We start from the raw sequence: 19489 nt of genomic DNA, 5'->3' as shown, positions 1-19489 counted from the left end.
TCAGTTTTGCGAGGGCTCCTTGATGTCACACTCGGTCAAATGCTGCCTTGATGTCAAGGGCAGTCACTCTTAACTCAAGTTCAGCTTTTTTGTCCATGTTTGAACCAAGGCTGTAATGAGGTCAGGAGCTGAGTGGCCCTGGCGGAACCCAAACTGAGCCTCACTGAGCAGTTTATTGCTAAGCAAGTGCCGCTTGATAGCACTGTCAATGACACCTTCCATCATTTTACTGATGATTGAGAGTAGACTGATGGAGTGATAATTGGCTGGGTTGGACTTGTCCTGCTTTTTGTTTACAGGACATACCTGGGCCATTTTCCACATTGCAGGGTAGATGCCAGTGTTGTAGCTGTACAGGAACAGCTTGGCTTGGGGCATGGCACGTTCTGGAGCACAGGTCTTCAGTACTATTGCCAAAATGAGCTTTTTATTTAGGAAGTTCTGTCTGTTGGATTGCTAACCTAACATTTTATTTTTTGGGTTTTTCAGTAGATTTGTTGGGAATTTAGAATAGAGGGAATGGAAGTTAAGGCAGTTGTATGTTCCTCCTTCAGAATGTGGGAAGTAAGGGTCGCCAAGAGTGTCCCTGCTGACTGCATCTGCGGGAAGTGCACCCAACTCCAGCTCCTCGAGAACCGCGTTAGGGAACTGGAGCTGGAGCTGGATGAACTTCGGATCATTCGGGAGGCGGAGGGGGTTATTGAGAGGAGTTATAGGGAGGTAGTCACACCTCAGGTAAAAGAAGTAGGTAGATGGGTTACCGTCAGGGGAAGGAGAGGGAACCAGCAGGCAGTGCAGGGATCCCCTGTGGCCGTTTCCCTCAACAACAGGTATACTGTTTTGGATACTGTTGTGGGGTACAGGTATCTGGCACAGAGTCTGTCCCTGTTGCTCAGAAGGGAAAGGGGAAGAGGAGCAGAGCATTAGTCATTGGGGATTCCATAGTTAGGGGAACAGATAGGAGGTTCTGTGGGAACGAGAGAGACTCACGGTTGGTATGTTGCCTCCCAGATGCCAGGGTTCGTGATGTCTCGGATCGTGTTTTTGGGATCCTTAAGGGGGAGGGGGAGCAGCCCCAAGTCGTGGTCCACATAGGCACCAACGACATAGGTAGGAAGAGAGATGGGGATTTAAGACAGAAATTCAGGGAGCTAGGGTGGAAGCTTAGAGCGAGAACAAACAGAGTTGTTATCTCTGGGTTGTTGCCCGTGCCACGTGATAGCGAAGCGAGGAATAGGGAGAGAGAGGAGTTGAACACGTTGCAGGGATGGTGCAGGAGGGAGGGTTTTGGTTTCCTGGATAACTGGGGCTCTTTCTGGGGTAGGTGGGACCTCTACAAACAGGATGGTCTTCACCTGAACCAGAGGGGTACCTATATCCTGGGGGGGAGATTTGCTAGTGCTCTTCGGGGGGGTTTAAACTAATTCAGCAGGGGGATGGGAACCTAAATTGTAGTTCCAGTGTACAGGATGTTGAGAGTAGTGAGGTCAGGGATAAGGTTACAAGGATGCAAGAGGGCACTGGCAAGCAAGAACCTGGTTTAAAGTGTGTCTACTTCAACGCCAGGAGCATCCGGAATAAGGTGGGTGAGCTTGCAGCATGGGTTGGTACCTGGGATCTCGATGTAGTAGCCATTTCGGAGACATGGGTAGAGCAGGGGCAGGAATGGATGTTGCAGGTTCCGGAATTTAGATGTTTCAGTAAGAACAGAGAAGATGGTAAAAGAGGGGGGGGGTGTGGCATTGTTAATCAAGGAGAGTATTACAGCGACAGAAAGGACGTTTGAGGACTCGTCTCCTGAGGTAGTATGGGCCGAGGTTAGAAACAGGAGAGGTGAGGTCACCCTGTTGGGAGTCTTTTATAGACCTCCAAATAGTTCCAGAGATGTAGAGGAAGATAGCGAAGATGATTCTCGACAGGGGCGAGAGTAACAGGGTAGTTGTTATGGGGGACTTTAACTTTCCAAATATTGACTGGAAATACTATAGTTCGAGTACTTTAGATGGGTCAGTTTTTGTCCAGTGTGTGCAGGAGGGTTTTCTGACACAGTATGTAGACAGGCCAACCAGGGGCGATGCCACATTGGATTTGGTACTGGGTAATGAACCCGGCCAGGTGTTAGATTTAGATGTAGGTGAGCACTTTGGTGATAGTGATCACAATTCGGTTAGGTTTACCTTAGCGATGGGCAGGGACAGGTATATACCGCAGGGCAAGAATTATAGCTGGGGGAAAGGAAATTATGATGCGATTAGGCAAGATTTAGGATGCGTAGGATGGGGAAGGAAACTGCAGGGGATGGGAACAATCGAAATGTGGAGCTTATTCAAAGAGCAGTTACTGCGTGTCCTTGATAAGTATGTACCTGTGAGGCAGGGAGGAAGTTGTCGAGCGAGGGAGCCGTGGTTTACTAAAGAAGTTGAAGCGCTTGTCAAGAGGAAGAAGAAGGCTTATGTTAGGATGAGACGTGAAGGCTCAGTTAGGGCGCTTGAGAGTTACAAGCTAGACAGGAAGGATCTAAAGGGAGAGCTAAGAAGAACGAGGAGAGGACACGAGAAGTCATTGGCGGATAGGATCAGGGAAAACCCTAAGGCTTTCTATAGGTATATCAGGAATAAAAGAATGACTAGAGTTATATTAGGGCCAATCAAGGATAGTAGTGGGAAGTTGAGTGTGGAATCAGAGGAGATAGGGGAAGTGTTAAATGAATATTTTGCGTCAGTATTTACAGTAGAGAAAGAAAATGTTGTCGAGGAGAATACTGAGATTCAGGCTACTAGGCTAGATGGGATTGAGGTTCACAAGGAGGAGGTGTTATCAATTTTGGAAAGTGTGAAAATAGATAAGTCCCCTGGGCCAGATGGGATTTATCCTAGGATTCTCTGGGAAGCTAGGGAGGAGATTGCAGAGCCTTTGTCCTTGATCTTTATGTCGTCATTGTCGACAGGAATAGTGCCGGAAGACTGGAGGATAGCAAATGTTGTCCCCTTGTTCAAGAAGGGGAGTAGAGACAGCCCTGGTAATTATAGACCTGTGAGCCTTACTTCGGCTGTGGGTAAAATGTTGGAAAAGGTTATAAGAGACAGGATTTATAATCATCTTGAAAAGAATAAGTTCATTAGCGATAGTCAGCACGGTTTTGTGACGGGTAGGTCGTGCCTCACAAACCTTATTGAGTTTTTCGAGAAGGTGACCAAACAGGTGGATGAGGGTAAAGCAGTGGATGTGGTGTATATGGATTTCAGTAAGGCGTTTGATAAGGTTCCCCACGGTAGGCTATTGCAGAAAATATGGAAGTATGGGGTTGAAGGTGATTTAGAGCTTTGGGTCAGAAATTGGCTAGCTGAAAGAAGACAGAGGGTGGTGGTTGATGGCAAATGTTCATCCTGGAGTTTAGTTACTAGTGGTGTACCGCAAGGATCTGTTTTGGGCCACTGCTGTTTGTCATTTTTATAAATGACCTGGATGAGGGTGTAGAAGGGTGGGTTAGTAAATTTGCGGATGACACGAAGGTCGGTGGAGTTGTGGATAGTGCCGAAGGATGTTGTAGGGTACAGAGGGACATAGATAGGCTGCAGAGCTGGGCTGAGAGATGGCAAATGGAGTTTAATGCGGAAAAGTGTGAGGTGATTCACTTTGGAAGGAGTAACAGGAATGCAGAGTACTGGGCTAATGGAAAGATTCTTGGTAGTGTAGATGAACAGAGAGATCTTGGTGTCCAGGTGCATAAATCCCTGAAGGTTGCTACCCAGGTTAATAGGGCTGTTAAGAAGGCATATGGTGTGTTAGCTTTTATTAGTAGGGGGATCGAGTTTCGGAGCCACGATGTCACGATGCAGCTGTACAAAACTCTGGTGAGGCCGCACCTGGAGTATTGCGTGCAGTTCTGGTCACCGCATTATAGGAAGGATGTGGAAGCTATGGAAAGGGTGCAGAGAAGATTTACTAGGATGTTGCCTGGTATGGAGGGAAGGTCTTACGAGGAAAGGCTGAGGGACTTAGGTTGTTTTCGTTGGAGAGAAGGAGGAGGAGAGGTGACTTAATAGAGACATATAAGTTAATCAGAGGGTTAGATAGGGTGGATAGTGAGAGTCTTTTTCCTCGGATGGTGATGGCAAACACGAGGGGACATAGCTTTAAGTTGCGGGGTGATAGATATAGGGCAGATGTCAGAAGTAGTTTCTTTACTCAGAGTAGTAGAGGCGTGGAACGCCCTGCCTGCAACAGTAGTAGACTCGCCAACTTTAAGGGCATTTAAGTGGTCATTGGATAGGCATATGGATGAAAATGGAATAGTGTAGGTCATATGGTTTCACAGGTCGGCGCAACATCGAGGGCCGAAGGGCCTGTCCTGCGCTGTAATGTTCTAATTCTAATATTGTCAGGCCCATAGCCTTTGAAATATCCAGTGCCTTCAGTCGTTTCTTGATATGATGTGGAGTGAATCCAATTGGCTGAAGCCTGGCATCTGTGATGCTGTGGACTTCAAGAGGTGGCTGTACTCCTGCCACTTAACAAGAGTGGCTTAAACTAGTCAACTGGTTCTGTGTAAAACTGTCCTGTCATCTTGATCGGCACATCAGGAGTGTTTGGTTGGATACCTTTCTGCTATTTCTATTGCTAGCTTTCTCTTCTCCCGTCCTGGTAGTGCCACCTCTCGCTGGGATTAGGGTTTCGTTGATTCACAACTCCTCGTCCCCTTCCCACAGCAGCTTCCCATGCAATTGCAGGAGGTCTAACAGCTGCCCTTTTACACTCTCGCTCCTCACTATCCAAGGCCCCAAACACTCTTTTCAGATGAAGCATCAATTTACTTGTACTACTTTCAATTTAGTATACTGTATTCGCTGCTCACAATGTGGTCTCCGATACACTGGGGAGGCCAAACGCAGATTGGGTGACTGCTTTGCGGAACACCTCCGCTCAGTCCGAAAGAACTCCGAGCTCAGACTCCGAGCTTCCGGTTGCTTGCCATTGCAACACCGCCCCCACCCCCCTCCCCAGCTCTCATGCTCACATCTCTGTCCTGGGCTTGCTGCAGTGTTGCAGTGTCCCTGTGATCCTCTGTCCTATCAACACCTTCTCTTTGGTTATCTCTTGCCCCACCCCGTGTAATTAAAACCTATTACATTTCTAACATTTGCCAGTTCTGATGAAAGGTCACTGACCTGAAATGCTAACTCTGCTTCTCTCTCCTCAGATGCTGCCAGACCTGCTGAGTATTTCCAGCTTTTCTTGTTTTTATTTCAGATTTCCAGCATCTGCAGCATTTTGCTTTTATTTTACTACAAATTACGTAGTTGTAAAGTGTCTGAATACATTATCTGAATGTATTTCAGTAGGCCTGCTGTATTGTATGGTTGATGATGAAGGTGTGTCAAAGTATGGCATTTTCCACAGGTTCACCTTTGTTTAGTTTAGAGATACAGCACTGAAACAGGCCCTTCGGCCCACCGAGTCTGTGCCGACCATCAACCACCCATTTATACTAATCCTACACTAATCCCATATTCCTACCACATCCCCACCTGTCCCTATATTTCCCTACCACCTACCTATACTAGGGGCAATTTATAATGGCCAATTAACCTATCAACCTGCAAGTCTTTGGCATGTGGGAGGAAACCGGAGCACCCGGAGGAAACCCACGCAGACACAGGGAGAACTTGCAAACTCCACTCAGGCAGCACCCAGAATTGAGTACATAGGTTCGTGGTTCTCTTTGGTCTTTCCAGATGAGAGGGTTTCCAGGTGGTCACACAGCAACAGCATGTCCTGGACTTTTAAGTGTTGGAGGTTTGGAGACTTGATGCTTGAAGCTTGTTGAAAAACTGGCTGTGAAGAGCTTCAGGAAAGGTTGAGCTGACAAAGTGATGAGCTTTGCCTCGCAGGAGTGGGTGAATGCTGCCCTCTAGCTGTGATTTCCTTCTGCATGAAACAGGCACTGTGTGGATATCCGTGTCGATGGCACAATCCAGTCAGTAGGTTTTGAAGATCTAAGCTGCAGTTTTCGAAACCCCCGATTAGTTTACTATCTGTAACCAACTGTATAGGTGAGTTAATATTCCATTAGTTACTGTTGTCAGCTTTGATGATAACTTGATGCCTGAGGTGACCTGATAATTCCGGTCATGGATTGGGTGAAGAGGTGTGACTCACGAGTGTTTTTATGCACTTTTGAGTCAGTTAGAAAATCAGCTGACTCTACAGTTCATTGGTGACACTATGTCCAGTACATTACTGCATCAGACAGGTTGGGAATGTTCCAGGTTTGATGACCAACCGGGCTGGAGTTAACTGATTTTAGTTAGAGCGGTGGTAGAGTTACGTCAGGAGCACACATCCCTGGGTTAGAGAGGGTGAGAGAAAAGTTCTCCTGGTGCCAATGACCTTCCTCGCTATCCACTGAGTGCTGATAGAAAATGATGAGGAGTGCGAATCCTGGCAGATGTCATCACTTGCACGCCAGCTACTACACGAGCTGGGTCTGTACTGCTCAGTACCACATTTGGCAATGCCTTTATCCATGGGGGTCATGGGGAGTTGATGCTGAACGTTGTGTCCTTGGGACCCTTTAGAATATAGAACAAGCTTTAAGTAATGCAGTTCCATTCACAGCTTCAGGATATCCCAAAGCGTTTCACAGCTAGTGTATCAGTTAAGAAAGCAGTCACTGCTTTGTAGGTAACTGTGGCAGTTCATTTGCCTGTAGCAGGATCCCACAAACAGAATTGAGAAAGGTGACCAGTTAATTTGTTTTTGATAATGTTGGTTGGTGTTTATTTATTGTTTCTTGCGATGTGAGTGTCGCTGGCAAGGCCAGCATTTGTTCCCGTCCCTAAATGCCCTCGAGAAGGTGATGTTGAGCTGCCTTCTTGAATCGCTGCAGTCCTGCCAGCCAGAACTCTGGGACGACATGCCACACTTCTTTGAACATTGCCTTGGAATCTTCATGATCATCCAAGCAGGCAGATAGAGCCGTCAGCTACCTGGGCCCTAAGCTCTGGAATACCCTCCCTCTCTGCCTCTTTATCTCTCTTTCCTCCTTTAAGATGCTGCTTACAACCTACCTCTTTGACCAAGCTTTTGGTTATCTGTCCTAATGTCCCCTTGTGTGTCTTGGTGTCAAATTTTGTTTGATAATGCTCCTGTGAAGCGCTTTGGGCGTTTTATTGATTAAAAATGCTATATACGTGTACGTTGTTGATTTAACATCCCATCTAAGAGACAATGCTGTCCACTTTTCATCGCATCTGTTTAAAACATAAGAATGGATTCATAATTCTGTTCCGCAGATTCTTTTTAAGCTCTCTTTTCCCTTTTTTTGGGGGTGTGATTCTTGTTGAGGTGCAGTTCCAAATGTCAGTTCTAAGGGTCACTGTTGCTTTTATATGCATGGCATAGAAGACTGCAGTATTGATCTGTTCCTCCTGGTGGTGCTCTCGAAATATCCAGGCATTTCCTGTGATTAAAGCCTGGCTTGGGTGTAAAATTGAAACCCAACCCGGGCCCGACCCGACCACAGCCAACTCAAACCCGATCCGGGCCCAAGTCCTTGAATTTTTTTCGTACCCGACCGGGATATTGTTCATCTGTTCCAGCAGCAGACTATACCTGCAGATGGAATTGTGGGGAATCATGGATAAGCCTGATCCAGTGACTTCCCAGCAGCACTGTCCAGCCCGACCCGACCCGAGCCCGAATGCTGGACTCGGAATTTCGACCCGACCTGAACCTGACTCTTGGTCAGGTCTAGCAGGTTTGGGTCGGGTAGCCAGGCTTGACCTGTGATCATTTGTGTGACCAACATGAGGCCAATGTTACTGCAGCTCTTATTCCAAAGCTTATTTGAAGGCAATTTGCATCATCTTTTTGTTAATTATCAAACGAGTTGGTGGTTCACTTGGTGAAGGTGTTGAGCATTTGAGTCTCACAGACCAGAAGGTTTGAGATTCAGTTCCTAATAGAAAGTGCTTACATTAATATTGTGTCTTTCACAACCTCAGGAGGTCCCAATGAAGTACTTTTAAAGTATGGGCATTGTTGTGACGTAGACATGTAGCAGCTGATTTGTGCACAGCAAGGTCCCACAAAAAGATAATTGACCTGTTTTTGCTGAAAAGCTCTAGGAACTGAAAAGGTAAGTGTACCTGACTCTGCACAGATTTTTTTAAAAACTTCATATCTCCATAATCTGCAATAAAATGCTTTTTGCTTTCTTTTTTTGGCCAAGTGGGACACTGGCCAGGAATTAAGAAGAAAATGGGATTGGTAAGCCATGATTCAAGGGTTATTAAGTTGGGAAGAGGTACGCCCAGGTGAAAGGGTTTTGGAACGAAATTTGAGTGTAGAAGTATAGCAACTGTTTTAGGCAGGAGAAGCTCTTCAGTCCTTTGTGTCCACCTGTTTGCAGTCCGCCTGTGTGTGAGCCATGGCTCAGTGGGTAGCACTTTTGGCTGTGAGTCAGGTTGTGGTTTTATTCATTTGTTTTTATTCATTCATGGGATGTGGGTCCTACTGACAAGGCCAGTATTTGTTGCCCATACTTAATTGCCCTTGAGAAGGTGGTGAGCCACTCTGTTGAACCGTTGCAGTGTTATGTTGTGGTTTGATACAACTGATTGTTTGCTTGGCCGTTTAAGAGGGCAGTTAAGAGTCAGCCACATTGCTGTGGATCTGGAATCACATGTAGTCCAGACGGGTAGGCATGCGTAAAGGACATTAGTGAACCAGATATTTTCTTATCTGTTAGTTACACAATTATGGTGACTGATGCTAACTTTTTAATTTCAGACTTATTTAATTAACTGTATATAAATTCCCCAGATGTCATGTTGGGATTTGAAGACGTACCTCCATAGTATTTTATTTATTTATTTGGAGATACAGCACTGAAACAGGCCCTTCGGCCCACCGAGTCTGTGCCGACCAACAACCACCCATTTATACTAATCCTACAGTAATCCCATATTCCCTCCCACCTACCTACACTAGGGGCAATTTACAATGGCCAATTTACCTATCACCTGCAAGTCTTTGGCGGTGGGAGGAAACCGGAGCACCCGGCGAAAACCCACGCGGTCACAGGGAGAACTTGCAAACTCCGCACAGGCAGTACCCAATACCCAGCCGTCCAGGCCTCTGGATTAGTAGTCCAGTAACATAACCACTGTGCGACCAATCTCGAGATTTGAGCGCATAATCTAAGATGACAGACCAGTTCAGTACTGAGCGAGTCCTGTACTGTTGGAGGTGCCGTCTTTTGGGTGAGACGTTAAACTTTCTGTCCTCTCAGGTGATCTAAAAGCTCTCATGCCACAATTTTGCATAAGAGCAGGGAAGCTCTCCTGTATGTTAAGAAGGATGTGCTCATCTCGGAATGGGTGTGGTGGAGATTTGCAAGAATTATATAAAAGCAAAATACTGTGGATGCCGGAAATTGGAAATACAAACAAAGTGCTGAAAATACACGGGTCTGGCAGCATCTGTGGAGAGAGAAAGAGTTGACATTTCAGGTCTGTGTCTTTTCGTCAGAACTCACTAGAATGATATGGGGGCTTCAAGGGTTAAATTATGAGGACAGGTTGCATTGCCTTGGTTTGTATTCCCTTGTGTTTAAATGGTTGAGGACTAATCTAATCAAGGTCTTTAACATGCAAAATGGTTTTCATGGTGTAAATGCAGGTTGATAGCTGAAAGACAAGTTGTGGGATGTTCCTGCAGGCATTTGACAGCAGCCCTCAGGGAAACTTCCGAGGAAGGGTCACTGACCCGAAGCGTTGGCTCTGCTTCTCTTTCCACAGATGCTGCCAGACCTGCTGGGTGAATCCAGCATTTCTTGTTTTTGTCTCAGGGAAACTTCACTGGATTTGCTGAAAGTACATCACTGTGAAAACACAATAGTGAACTGGTCAAGCAGGTTTTCTTTGGGCTTGCTGTGCATTGAGATCAAGCACAACAACAGTTGACATTATGAGAGATTTATTTTGTTAATTCATGAGCTGGTCAGTATTGTCTGTTGAAGGATTTAAGCCCTTATTCCTTGTGTCTCTCCATCATAAGCCTTTTCCTTGTAATTTTTCTGATGGAGTTGGACTTGTATCCTCCCCCAGGCTTCACGCTTTGAACCCAGGTGATGAAAGACCTCTTGATGCAGGGTTTTGAAATATTTTACAAGCTTTCAGAGCAGATCAGCTTTGTTTAGTTGTCAGTTGTTGTTCCTGCAAAGCTGATTGACATTTGGTTAAGGAACTCCTCCTTCAGTATCCTTTTCTATTTGTATTTAGTGCCTAAGGTGTAAAAGCTGCCTGGATTGTTCTAGCAATGGTTACTGGAGCAACCTTTTTCAGACCCACTTTCATTGCTTTTTGAGCAATTGTGTATTTCCCATTATACATTGGGGGCCAACCTCTCCATCACCTTCATAAAATTTGTCTGTTGGAGAAAAAGAAAAATTAAGTTTTCGTTTTAAACTGTAGCTGGAAAAAGGGTGTGCTTTACATATGTTGCATTACAAGCAACTGGGGGTAGGGGTTGTATTTGTATGTTGCACCTGCTACGTGGCATACAACTGGGGAGGATGTGTAAGTTGCAAAACACAAATGGTCAAGGGATCAGGACCCTCTGTGTGGATTGCACTGTAATTTGGGATGGAGTGCAATGTGGGAGTTAGAGGGGGCTTGTGTTCAGCATGTGATGGGGATTTAATGTCTGAAGGTTCAATGTGTCAATGGTTTGTCACTTAGGTACAGAATTTTTGGGCTAGAGGAGGTTTGTGATGGGGAGGAGAATGGGAAGGTGTGATATGGTGTAAGTTTGTTTTGTAGTGGATGACTTGATCAAGGTGTGTGATGCCTGTTGTGCAGAGTGGAACAGCAGAGCTGCAAGCTTTTCTGGCATAATGGGGTCGAGTAGGGTTTTGGGTTTGATGTCATGTTTGGGTAATTTTGATGGTTTAAAAATGGATGCTTGACCATTTGAGTTGAAAGCACTGCCAATAATTTCCAGATTCAGTATTGTTGAAAATAATGCTTTTCCCTTGCATTCTTTTCTACATAAAAGTCTTGTACTACTTGTTTGAATGGCACATATACTACCAAACTGTTGGGCGTCTCACTCTGCTTGGCATCATGGTCTTTCAATTGGGTCAGGTGCTTGAGATACCAACACTTCAGTGGCATGATACCAACAAATGGCATCGGACTGTGTCCAGGTCTTCACTTGACCAAGCTCCACCCTCTTGTCGATCAGTATTGGATTGGTGTGTGTAACGCTGCGCAGGGGTGCAGACTGAGTGACTACATGCACCCACTCATCTTGGCACTTGTCTCCAGCCAATGAGATTATCTTGATTACTATCTGTCACGATAGGAGGTTCTGTCAGTTATTGGGACTCGAACAAAGTCCCCTTCCTCTGAAACTTGGTTTCTTTCTCTGTTTCAAATTTTAATGAGTGTTGGTCAAGGAGACGTTGTTAAATTCTATGCTTTGACAAACCACAGACTCGAGGTATTAAAAGGAGAGAGGGTAAATTGTTCAGATTTAATTAATTTTCACAGTGATTAGAGACAGGTCAGAGAGGAGAATCACAGTAAATCCAAAAGGGAGCTGGATAATTGATAGGTGCAAGAAGAGATTGAAATTTGGATCCAGCTAGATGGACCACAGTGGTCTGCCCAGCCCTGTATCGGGACCTTGAAAAGGTTTAATTGTGAAACCAGGGTGGACAGCCCCACATTGCAGGATACCAAGGTTGAAGAGACTAAGAGATGAGATAAATCAGGAGCTATGCTTGACAGAATTTGTCAGAGAACTGCCAGCTTATTGGCTGGCTTTTGAGAGGCTCAGGTTCAAGCAAGCAATTTTCTCTCTGCTACTCGGTTGTTCTGGGAACAACTTTCTCTTCCCCTTAACCTGGCAGACCACTGTTGCACAGTCTCTCTGGCAGCAGATATACCGAGTTTGGCAGTTCATTTGATGTGCTGCTTTATGGCAAGGCTGCCAGTGTGTTGGAGAACACTGGGCCAAATGTCTCGCATCAGGATAAGGTCAGCGAATGGGAATGGATGTATTTAAAGTTTTAATTAGGAAATTGGGGTGAAGGGTCCAGAACGTCAAGGTTGTCGAGAGTAAAAGAGGAAATATGCTCAGGAGTTATGGTTCAGTGCACCAGTCAAAGAAATTCACACACGGACTACTGTTTTTTTTGTCTGGTGTTTTGTTCTATTAACTGGCATTTGTTGTTTCAGCAGGCCATGACCATCTCTTCAATCAGGGCAGGGCACCCAATGCAAGCCAAAGTAGTTCAACCTGCAACCACGCCACTTAATGTAACGTCTGTCGCTGCTTCACAGCCTGCCTGCACAGCAGTTTCCGTTGCAGTAAGTGTGATGCCGGCCTGCATGATCGATATGGCGAATTTGAGGGCGAATTTGTTTCTACACCTCCAGAATGGGAATGATGATACCACGCATCCTGTGACCAAAAGCCACGCTATGTGTAATGTCTTGCCACCCTGCCCGCTAATGGCATTCCATCTGAAAATTCAACGTCCATCATGGGGGTTGTTTCTGTAACAAAAACTCACACGTACGAGCTAGGAGCAGGAGGCCCATCGAGCCTGCTCCGCCATTCCATAAGTTCATGGCTGATTTGTTTGTGGTCTCAACTCCACTTTCCTGTCTATGCCCGATACCCATAGACTCCCTTGTTTGTCAATAATCTACATACCTCTGCCTTAAAAACATTCAATGACCCAGCCTCCACTGCTCTCTGGGGAAGAGAGTTCCACTGACTCATGACCCTCTCTGAGAGAAACAAATGTCTGCTCAACACTGTCCTAAATGGGAGACCCCTTATTTTTAAACTGTGCCCCCTCGTTTTAGTCTCTGTCACAAGGGGAAACATCCTTTCCACATCCACCCTGTCAAGTCTCCTCAGGATCTTATATGTTTCAATAAGATCACCTCTCATCCTTCTAAACTCCAATGAATACAGACCCAACCTGTCCAACCTTTGAGAAAATTGTGGGCAAGTGTGTGAATGAGCTGCTTAATGGGGAAACCAGGAAAGTCCCAGTTTGTACTGAGTATACTGTCAGAGTGAGGGACAGGAAAATCTGCTATGGTTCCTTTGCTTGCTGTCCCATTTCTTTTTCATTAGTCTCACGAGAGAGCTGCAGGAGAAAGCCATTCAGTTCAATCATGGGTGATCTGGATCTCAACCCTATCTATCTGCTTTGGTTCCAAATCCTGTGATACCCTTACCCAACAAAAATCTATTGATCTCAGTCTTGAAAATTGCAGTTGCCCCCCCAGCATTCACATCCTTTTGCTTGGGCTGGGGTGGGTGCTGGGGATTTCCAGGTTGCCCATACCATTTGTGAGAAAAAGTGCTTCCTGATTTTGCTCTCAAAAGATTGTGCCCTTTTGTTCTGGATTCCCACCAGAGGAAATAGTTTCTCTTTCATAGAGTCATAGAGTTATACAGCACAGAAACAGGCCCTTCGTGTCCATGCCAGCCATCAAGCACCTAACTATTCTAATCCCATTTTCCAGCACTTGGCCCGTAGCCTTGTATGCTATGGCATTTCAAGTGCTCATCTAAATACTTCTTAAATGTTGTGAGGGTTCCTGCCTCTACCACCTCTTCAGGCAGTGTGTTCCAGATTCCAACCACCCTCTGGGTGAAAAAGGTTTTCCTTCAATCCCCTCTAAACCACCTGCCCCTTACCTTAAATCTATGTCCCCTGGTTATTGACCCCTCTGCTAAGGGAAAAAGTTTCTTCCTATCTAACCGATCAATGGCCCTCATAATTTTGTTTACCTCGTGTCCCTCCTCAGCCTTCTCTACTCCATGGAAAACAACCCTAGCCTTTTCAGTCTCTCTTCATAGCTGAAATGCTCCAGCCCAGGCAACATCCTGGTAAATCTCCTCTGCACCCTCTCCAGTGCAATCACATCCTTCCTATAGTGTGGTGACCAGAACTGTACACAGTACTCCAGCTGTGGCCTAACTAGCCTTTTATGCAACTCCATCATAACCTCCCTCCTCATATTCTATGCCTCGGTTGATAAAGGTAAGTATCCCACATGCCTTCTTAACCACCTTATCTACCTGTGCTGCTGCCTTCAGTGATCTATGGACAAGTACACCAAGATCCCTCTGACCCTCTGTACTTCCTAGTGTCCTACCATCCATTGTATATTCCCTTGCCTTGTTAGTTCTTCCAAAATGCATCACCTCACACTTCTCAGGTTTAAATTCCATTTGCCACTGCTCTGCCCATCTTACCAGCCCATCTATATTGTCCTGTAATCTCAGGCTTTCCTCCTCACTATTTACAACACCACCAATTTTCGTGTAATCCGCAAACTTAGTTATCATACCTCCTCTATTCACGTCTAAATCATTAATGTACACCACAAACAGCAAGGGTCCCAGCACCGATCCCTGTGGTACATCACTGGTCACAGGCTTCCACTCGCAAAAACAACCCTCGACCATCACCCTCTGCCTCCTGCCACTAAGCCAATTTTGGATCCACTTTGCCAAATTGCCTTGGATCCCATGGGCTCTTTCCTTCTTGACCAATCTCGCATGCGGGACCTTATCAAAAGTCTTTCCTTGAAGATTTCTTTCCTTCCCTTTTCTTTAGTTTGGCTCTTGTTCATGCATTCTCTTTGGCTGAAGGCAGATCCGTGGCATGGCTGCACCAGCCTCGATCTTAAACCTTGATGACCAGAATCTTCCTATATTCCCAAACAGACCATGGCTAATCCTCCATTTTAAACCGAGGTAAAGACCAACCTCCATTTTTAATCTGGGTTACCCTGAATCCAGTTAATATATTAATATTCAAGTCTGTGTACACTTTGTAAACTATTTGCATTTATAAATTCCGGTGTCCGGTGAAAATAGAAACTGCTTATGTAAAGTTGGCAGTTGCTATAATTATATCCCTCCACCAACCAGGTTGGAGACGCTGTGATGCCATTATTGGTGCGAGAGTGTAACTACAGTATAATAAGTTACATATAAAGTTTCCATTAAAATTGTGGGCATAAGAATTAGTGATGGAAATATAAGAATAAGGACAGAATGTGTGATTTCAAATTAGAGGCTGAGTTATAATGCATGTTTTGTTCCAATTATCCCTCACCTAACCCTGTTTCATCTGAAGACACTTGATTCTGACTCCCTGGGCGCACTGCTGAGGGAGATTGGCTGGGTCTTAAAATATGTAAAATAAAACTGGTCTCAGTAAATGTGACCATGAAGTTGTCAGATTGTTGTTAAAAACCCACTTTGTCTTTGCTGGAAGGAAAACTGCTGTACTTAAGTGGTCTGGGCCTATTATTTGTCTCAGTCCCACACCAATGTGGTTGACTCTTAACTGACGTCTTTAGTGGCCCAGCAAGACACTCCGTTGTATCAAACCGTGGCAAGAAGGCCAACCACCACATTCTCAGGCTAACTAGATATTGGTAAACAATGCCAGTGATGCCCACATCCTGAGAATGTAGAGAAGTCCGTAATAAGAGCGCAAGAACGTAAGGAATGGGAGCTGGAATAGGCCATTCGAACCTGCTCCGTTATTCAATAAGATCATGGCTGATCTAACTCAATTCCACCTTCCTGCATGATCCTCATATCCCTTAATTCCCTTAAAACCAAAAAATCTATCAGCTCTGCCTTGAATATACTCGACGACTGAGCATCCACAACTTTCTGGGGTAGAGAATTCCAAAGATACATCACCACCTGATTGAAAAAATGTATCCTCATTTTAGTGTTAAATGGTCGGCTCCTTATCCTGAGACAGTGACCCCTAGTTCTGGCCTCCTCAGTCAGAGGCAACATTCTCCCAGCAACAGGGCCCTGTTAAGTCCCTTAAACTGGTGAGTTAACTGCACGGATAATAATCTGTTCTGATGAAAGGCGATTGAGCTGAAATGTTAAATCTCTTTCTCCCTCCATGGATGTTGCCAGACTTGCTGAGTGCTTCTGGCATTTTACGTTTCTGTTTTGGGTAAGAATATTTTCTACCTGTTGGTGAGATCTAAAATTGCTCATTTTGTTGTTTGTTGCAGATATCTGGCAGTACCAGTGCTCCACAGACCATATACACAACGACCATATCTGGTGTGGGCAGCCACCACGCAATCATGTCCCAAGCCCCATCCCAAATTCCTGCTTCACCTCAGCCCCCACTTCACCCCCAACCCGTAACCAAGACACGACTGCAAGTCCAACCTCAAGTTATACCCAGTTCCCCACTTCCAGGAACGCCCACGGTTTCACAGGTCAGTGTGGTCACAGTGATCTCTTTGAGAAGCCCTTTTTTAAAATGGCTTTAACAGTTCCTTTGAAGAGAAGCAGGACGAGGTGATGAATGTGTTTAATGGTCTTTGTTTTCTTCCTGTCTCCTATCCCGTTCTAGGTCTCCTTGGCACCACGTTCTGCACCCTTGGCGAGAGCTGGACAGGTAACCTGACCTCAGCTGATGTCACTCTTCAGCAGGCTGCTGGGAGGCACGTGACAGTGATCTGATCTGGCAGTGACTCAGCCTCACATCTTCCCTTTCCCATGGCTGTCTTGGAGGAGGAGCCTGCGATTAGCTTAGTACTGTCCCTTGCCCTGTGCTGCTAGACACGCTGCCCGTAAAGGAATTCACACAGATAACAAATGTCTCCCTCATTAAAGCCTGTTCATAATACCTAAGTGTACGTATAAACTTTTTGTGGAGGGAATTCCAGCTGTTTGTTCAGTCGATGAATACATCACCCAGTGTGATAATGATTCTTGGAGACCAGGAAGAGCCAGACTCTCTAACTGGTCTGTGCTGTGATAACTGAACTCAGCCAGAGCAGCAGCAGCACTTGGCCTGCGCTAGGTCAAATCAGCCAGAGTCACCACTCCTGATCATTGTCCTAGGATCTCTGCTGTGTTTATGTATATGTGTGCTTCTGTCTGTGTATGAGTTAACAGTAGGATAAGGCTTGGCAGTGATGTCCCACGTAATTGAATAGGCTGTGACATCTTTCACACTTCAATGGCGTGTCGGTACTCACATGCAGTGTGTGTGCACAGATCCCAGGTTAAGCTAAGTACCAAATGTTTGCCAGTGCCGAGGGAGCTGAGCTCTATTGAGAGGCGCCACCTTCAGGAGAGGAAGGGAGAGCAATGAAGAAAAATGAATAAAATTGTAGGGATGCTTTCGGCCATACAGACTTTAGATTGTAAAATTTAACAAGAAATTTATTATTTGCAAGAGTTTTACTGTATTGATGCGTTCTACAAACAGGAATTGTCAATATCCTTTCAACAAAAATCAAATGCTGATTGAGCGGCTTGCTGGAAGGGGTTAGTTATTGAGTTACTGTGTGAGGGAGCTGGATTAACATCAGTGGAGATGCAGTCAGTAACACAGGGCTCTGGGGAGAGGGGTTGTTCAGCATTTTGCATCTCTAGCGTAGGAAGGGCAAAAAAATTGAGGTTGGTTTCCTGCTCCTGATTGCCTTCCAGCAGCCCTTGACTCGGGCACTTTCTTCGGATGTTCCTTCATGTTGAAGGTGCTATATCAATGCGAGTTGTCATTGTACATGTGTGTAGACTGCAAGTGTGGATAGCATTGGGCTTGGCTGTGATTACTGATTAGCTTAGCACTGCTTGCAGAGCTGGGACCCTCAACTCAGAACCATAGAAGTTTGCAGCACAGAGGGGGCCATTTGGTCTTTAATGTTGACCACACTCTCTCCAGAGCCCTGTATCCTCTGATGCAAATTTTTTTTTGATTTTTCCTTGAAGAATGCAATGATTGCTGCCTGAGCCACTGCCTTTGGCAAAACATTTGGTGCTCCAGTAAACCTGTACCTAGAAATTTCTTGTATCCTCTCTCCTCACTCTCTTAGTGCTAAATTACAGTGGCACAGTAGTTAGCACCGCAGCCTCACGGCTCCAGCGACCCGCGTTCGATTCTGGATACTGCCTGTGCGGAGCTTGCAAGTTCTCCCTGTGACCGCGTGGGTTTTCGCCGGGTGCTCCGGTTTCCTCCTACAGCCAAAGACTTGCAGGTTGATAGGTAAATTGGCCATTGTAAATTGCCCCTAGTGTAGGTAGGTGGTAGGAGAATGGTGGGGATGTGATAGGGAATATGGAATTAATGTAGGATTAGTATAAATGGGTGGTTGTTGGTTGGCACAGACTCGGTGGGCCGAAGGGCCTGTTTCAGTGCTGTATCTCTCTATGACTATGACTCCAAATTGATGACCCTTTATCAGTGACTCCCTAACCAAGGAAGTAGTCTTTGCCTGTTTATCAAAACATGTGATAATTTTAAATACTTTCATTATAGCTTTGGCCTGCAAGGTGAAAGTGATTTAGGAGCTACTTGGAGCTGAGTGGAAAGGATCTCACTCCTTAGTTTCTTGGCTACATCTCCAGATTCCATTAGCCATGATCAACATCAATGATACCAAGTCTGCCATGGAAGGTTGACTTGGTTCTGAACTTGTATCATTTTGTTACTGTCCCAACCTTCGAGCCATCTTCATGACCTCTGACTCCCACTTAGCCCTCTTCCATCTCTCTGAGATAGTCTTTGGTTAACTTCTCGTCAGTTAACAGACAATGAGAAGGTTAGATTTGAGCAGTCGATGGCTGAGCAACATGAATGAGGAGTTCCTCGCAAACAGCGTACTGAGTGAGCAGCACAACTCATAAACAATGTGAGGGCATTGCTTCCATTCTGCTAAGCACAGAATGTTCATGCACCAGACCCTTCGGGAGATCAAGGAAGAAAGCTGGGGAAAGAAGGGGAAGAGAGTAAAATAAATACTTGTGATTAATGCCCAGACACTCTCTTTTAAATCCAGGAAATGCAGGAAAATGTGAAGAAGTGCAAGAACTTTCTCGCGACCTTGATTAAACTTGCGTCGCACAGTGGACAGTCTGCAGACACCTCCCGGAATGTGAAGGGCCTTGTTCAGGATCTTTTGGCAAGTGGCAGAGCTTGCTTCTAAATGGTTTTATTAGAATAATTGTAGTTTTTGTGCAATATTAGAATCCTGGCCCAATGTGAGGTTACCCTGAATGTGGACCGAATTTCCTGGATTTGCTGATGGCCGCTATCTATTCAAAATGGAGTGCAAGGCCTGCTGCGTGTCTGTGTGTTGCTGGAAAGGCAAAGCATGTGATTGCACTATGTGAGGGACAAAGTGTATGTATATTTGGGGAAAAATTACAGCATTAATTAGGCTGCATTGTAATCCTCCAATACATGTACATTTGAGTGTTAGTGAGAGGTTCAGGGATAGCGCTACTCTTCACAAAATGAAGCGTCACTTCGTATTCTACAGAACTGCTTATGATTTTCAAAAAGTGTTTGATAAAGTGTTACTTAAGAGGTTAATGCGTGGAAAGCACAGAGTGAAATTGAGTAACATTTCTCAAAATGGAGCTGGTGATGGGACCCAGGGACATTCACTTG

At 45.4% G+C, this 19489-nt stretch overlaps 1 protein-coding gene across 7 annotated transcripts in view; it reads left to right on the top strand.

Moving 5' to 3' along the window:
• LOC137378690 (transcription initiation factor TFIID subunit 4-like) overlaps positions 1–19489 on the top strand; it is a 459938-nt gene that overhangs the window by 47074 nt on the left and 393375 nt on the right. For 5 of the 7 annotated variants that reach the window (XM_068049032.1, XM_068049029.1, XM_068049027.1 and 2 more), the window contains exons 3-6: positions 12249–12380; positions 16092–16304; positions 16442–16486; positions 18876–18998. In XM_068049032.1, the coding sequence (XP_067905133.1) occupies positions 12249–12380; positions 16092–16304; positions 16442–16486; positions 18876–18998 (513 nt within the window). The remainder of the gene's footprint in view (positions 1–12248; positions 12381–16091; positions 16305–16441; positions 16487–18875; positions 18999–19489) is intronic. The other 2 variants (XM_068049028.1, XM_068049031.1) reach the window with 2 other exon arrangements.

The sequence above is a fragment of the Heterodontus francisci genome, chromosome 17 (genome assembly GCF_036365525.1).
Source record: "Heterodontus francisci isolate sHetFra1 chromosome 17, sHetFra1.hap1, whole genome shotgun sequence".
In the NCBI taxonomy this organism is placed as follows: Eukaryota; Metazoa; Chordata; class Chondrichthyes; order Heterodontiformes; family Heterodontidae; genus Heterodontus; species Heterodontus francisci.
Note: the sequence above shows the minus strand (reverse complement) of the source record. Positions and strands in the feature narration are given on the sequence as shown.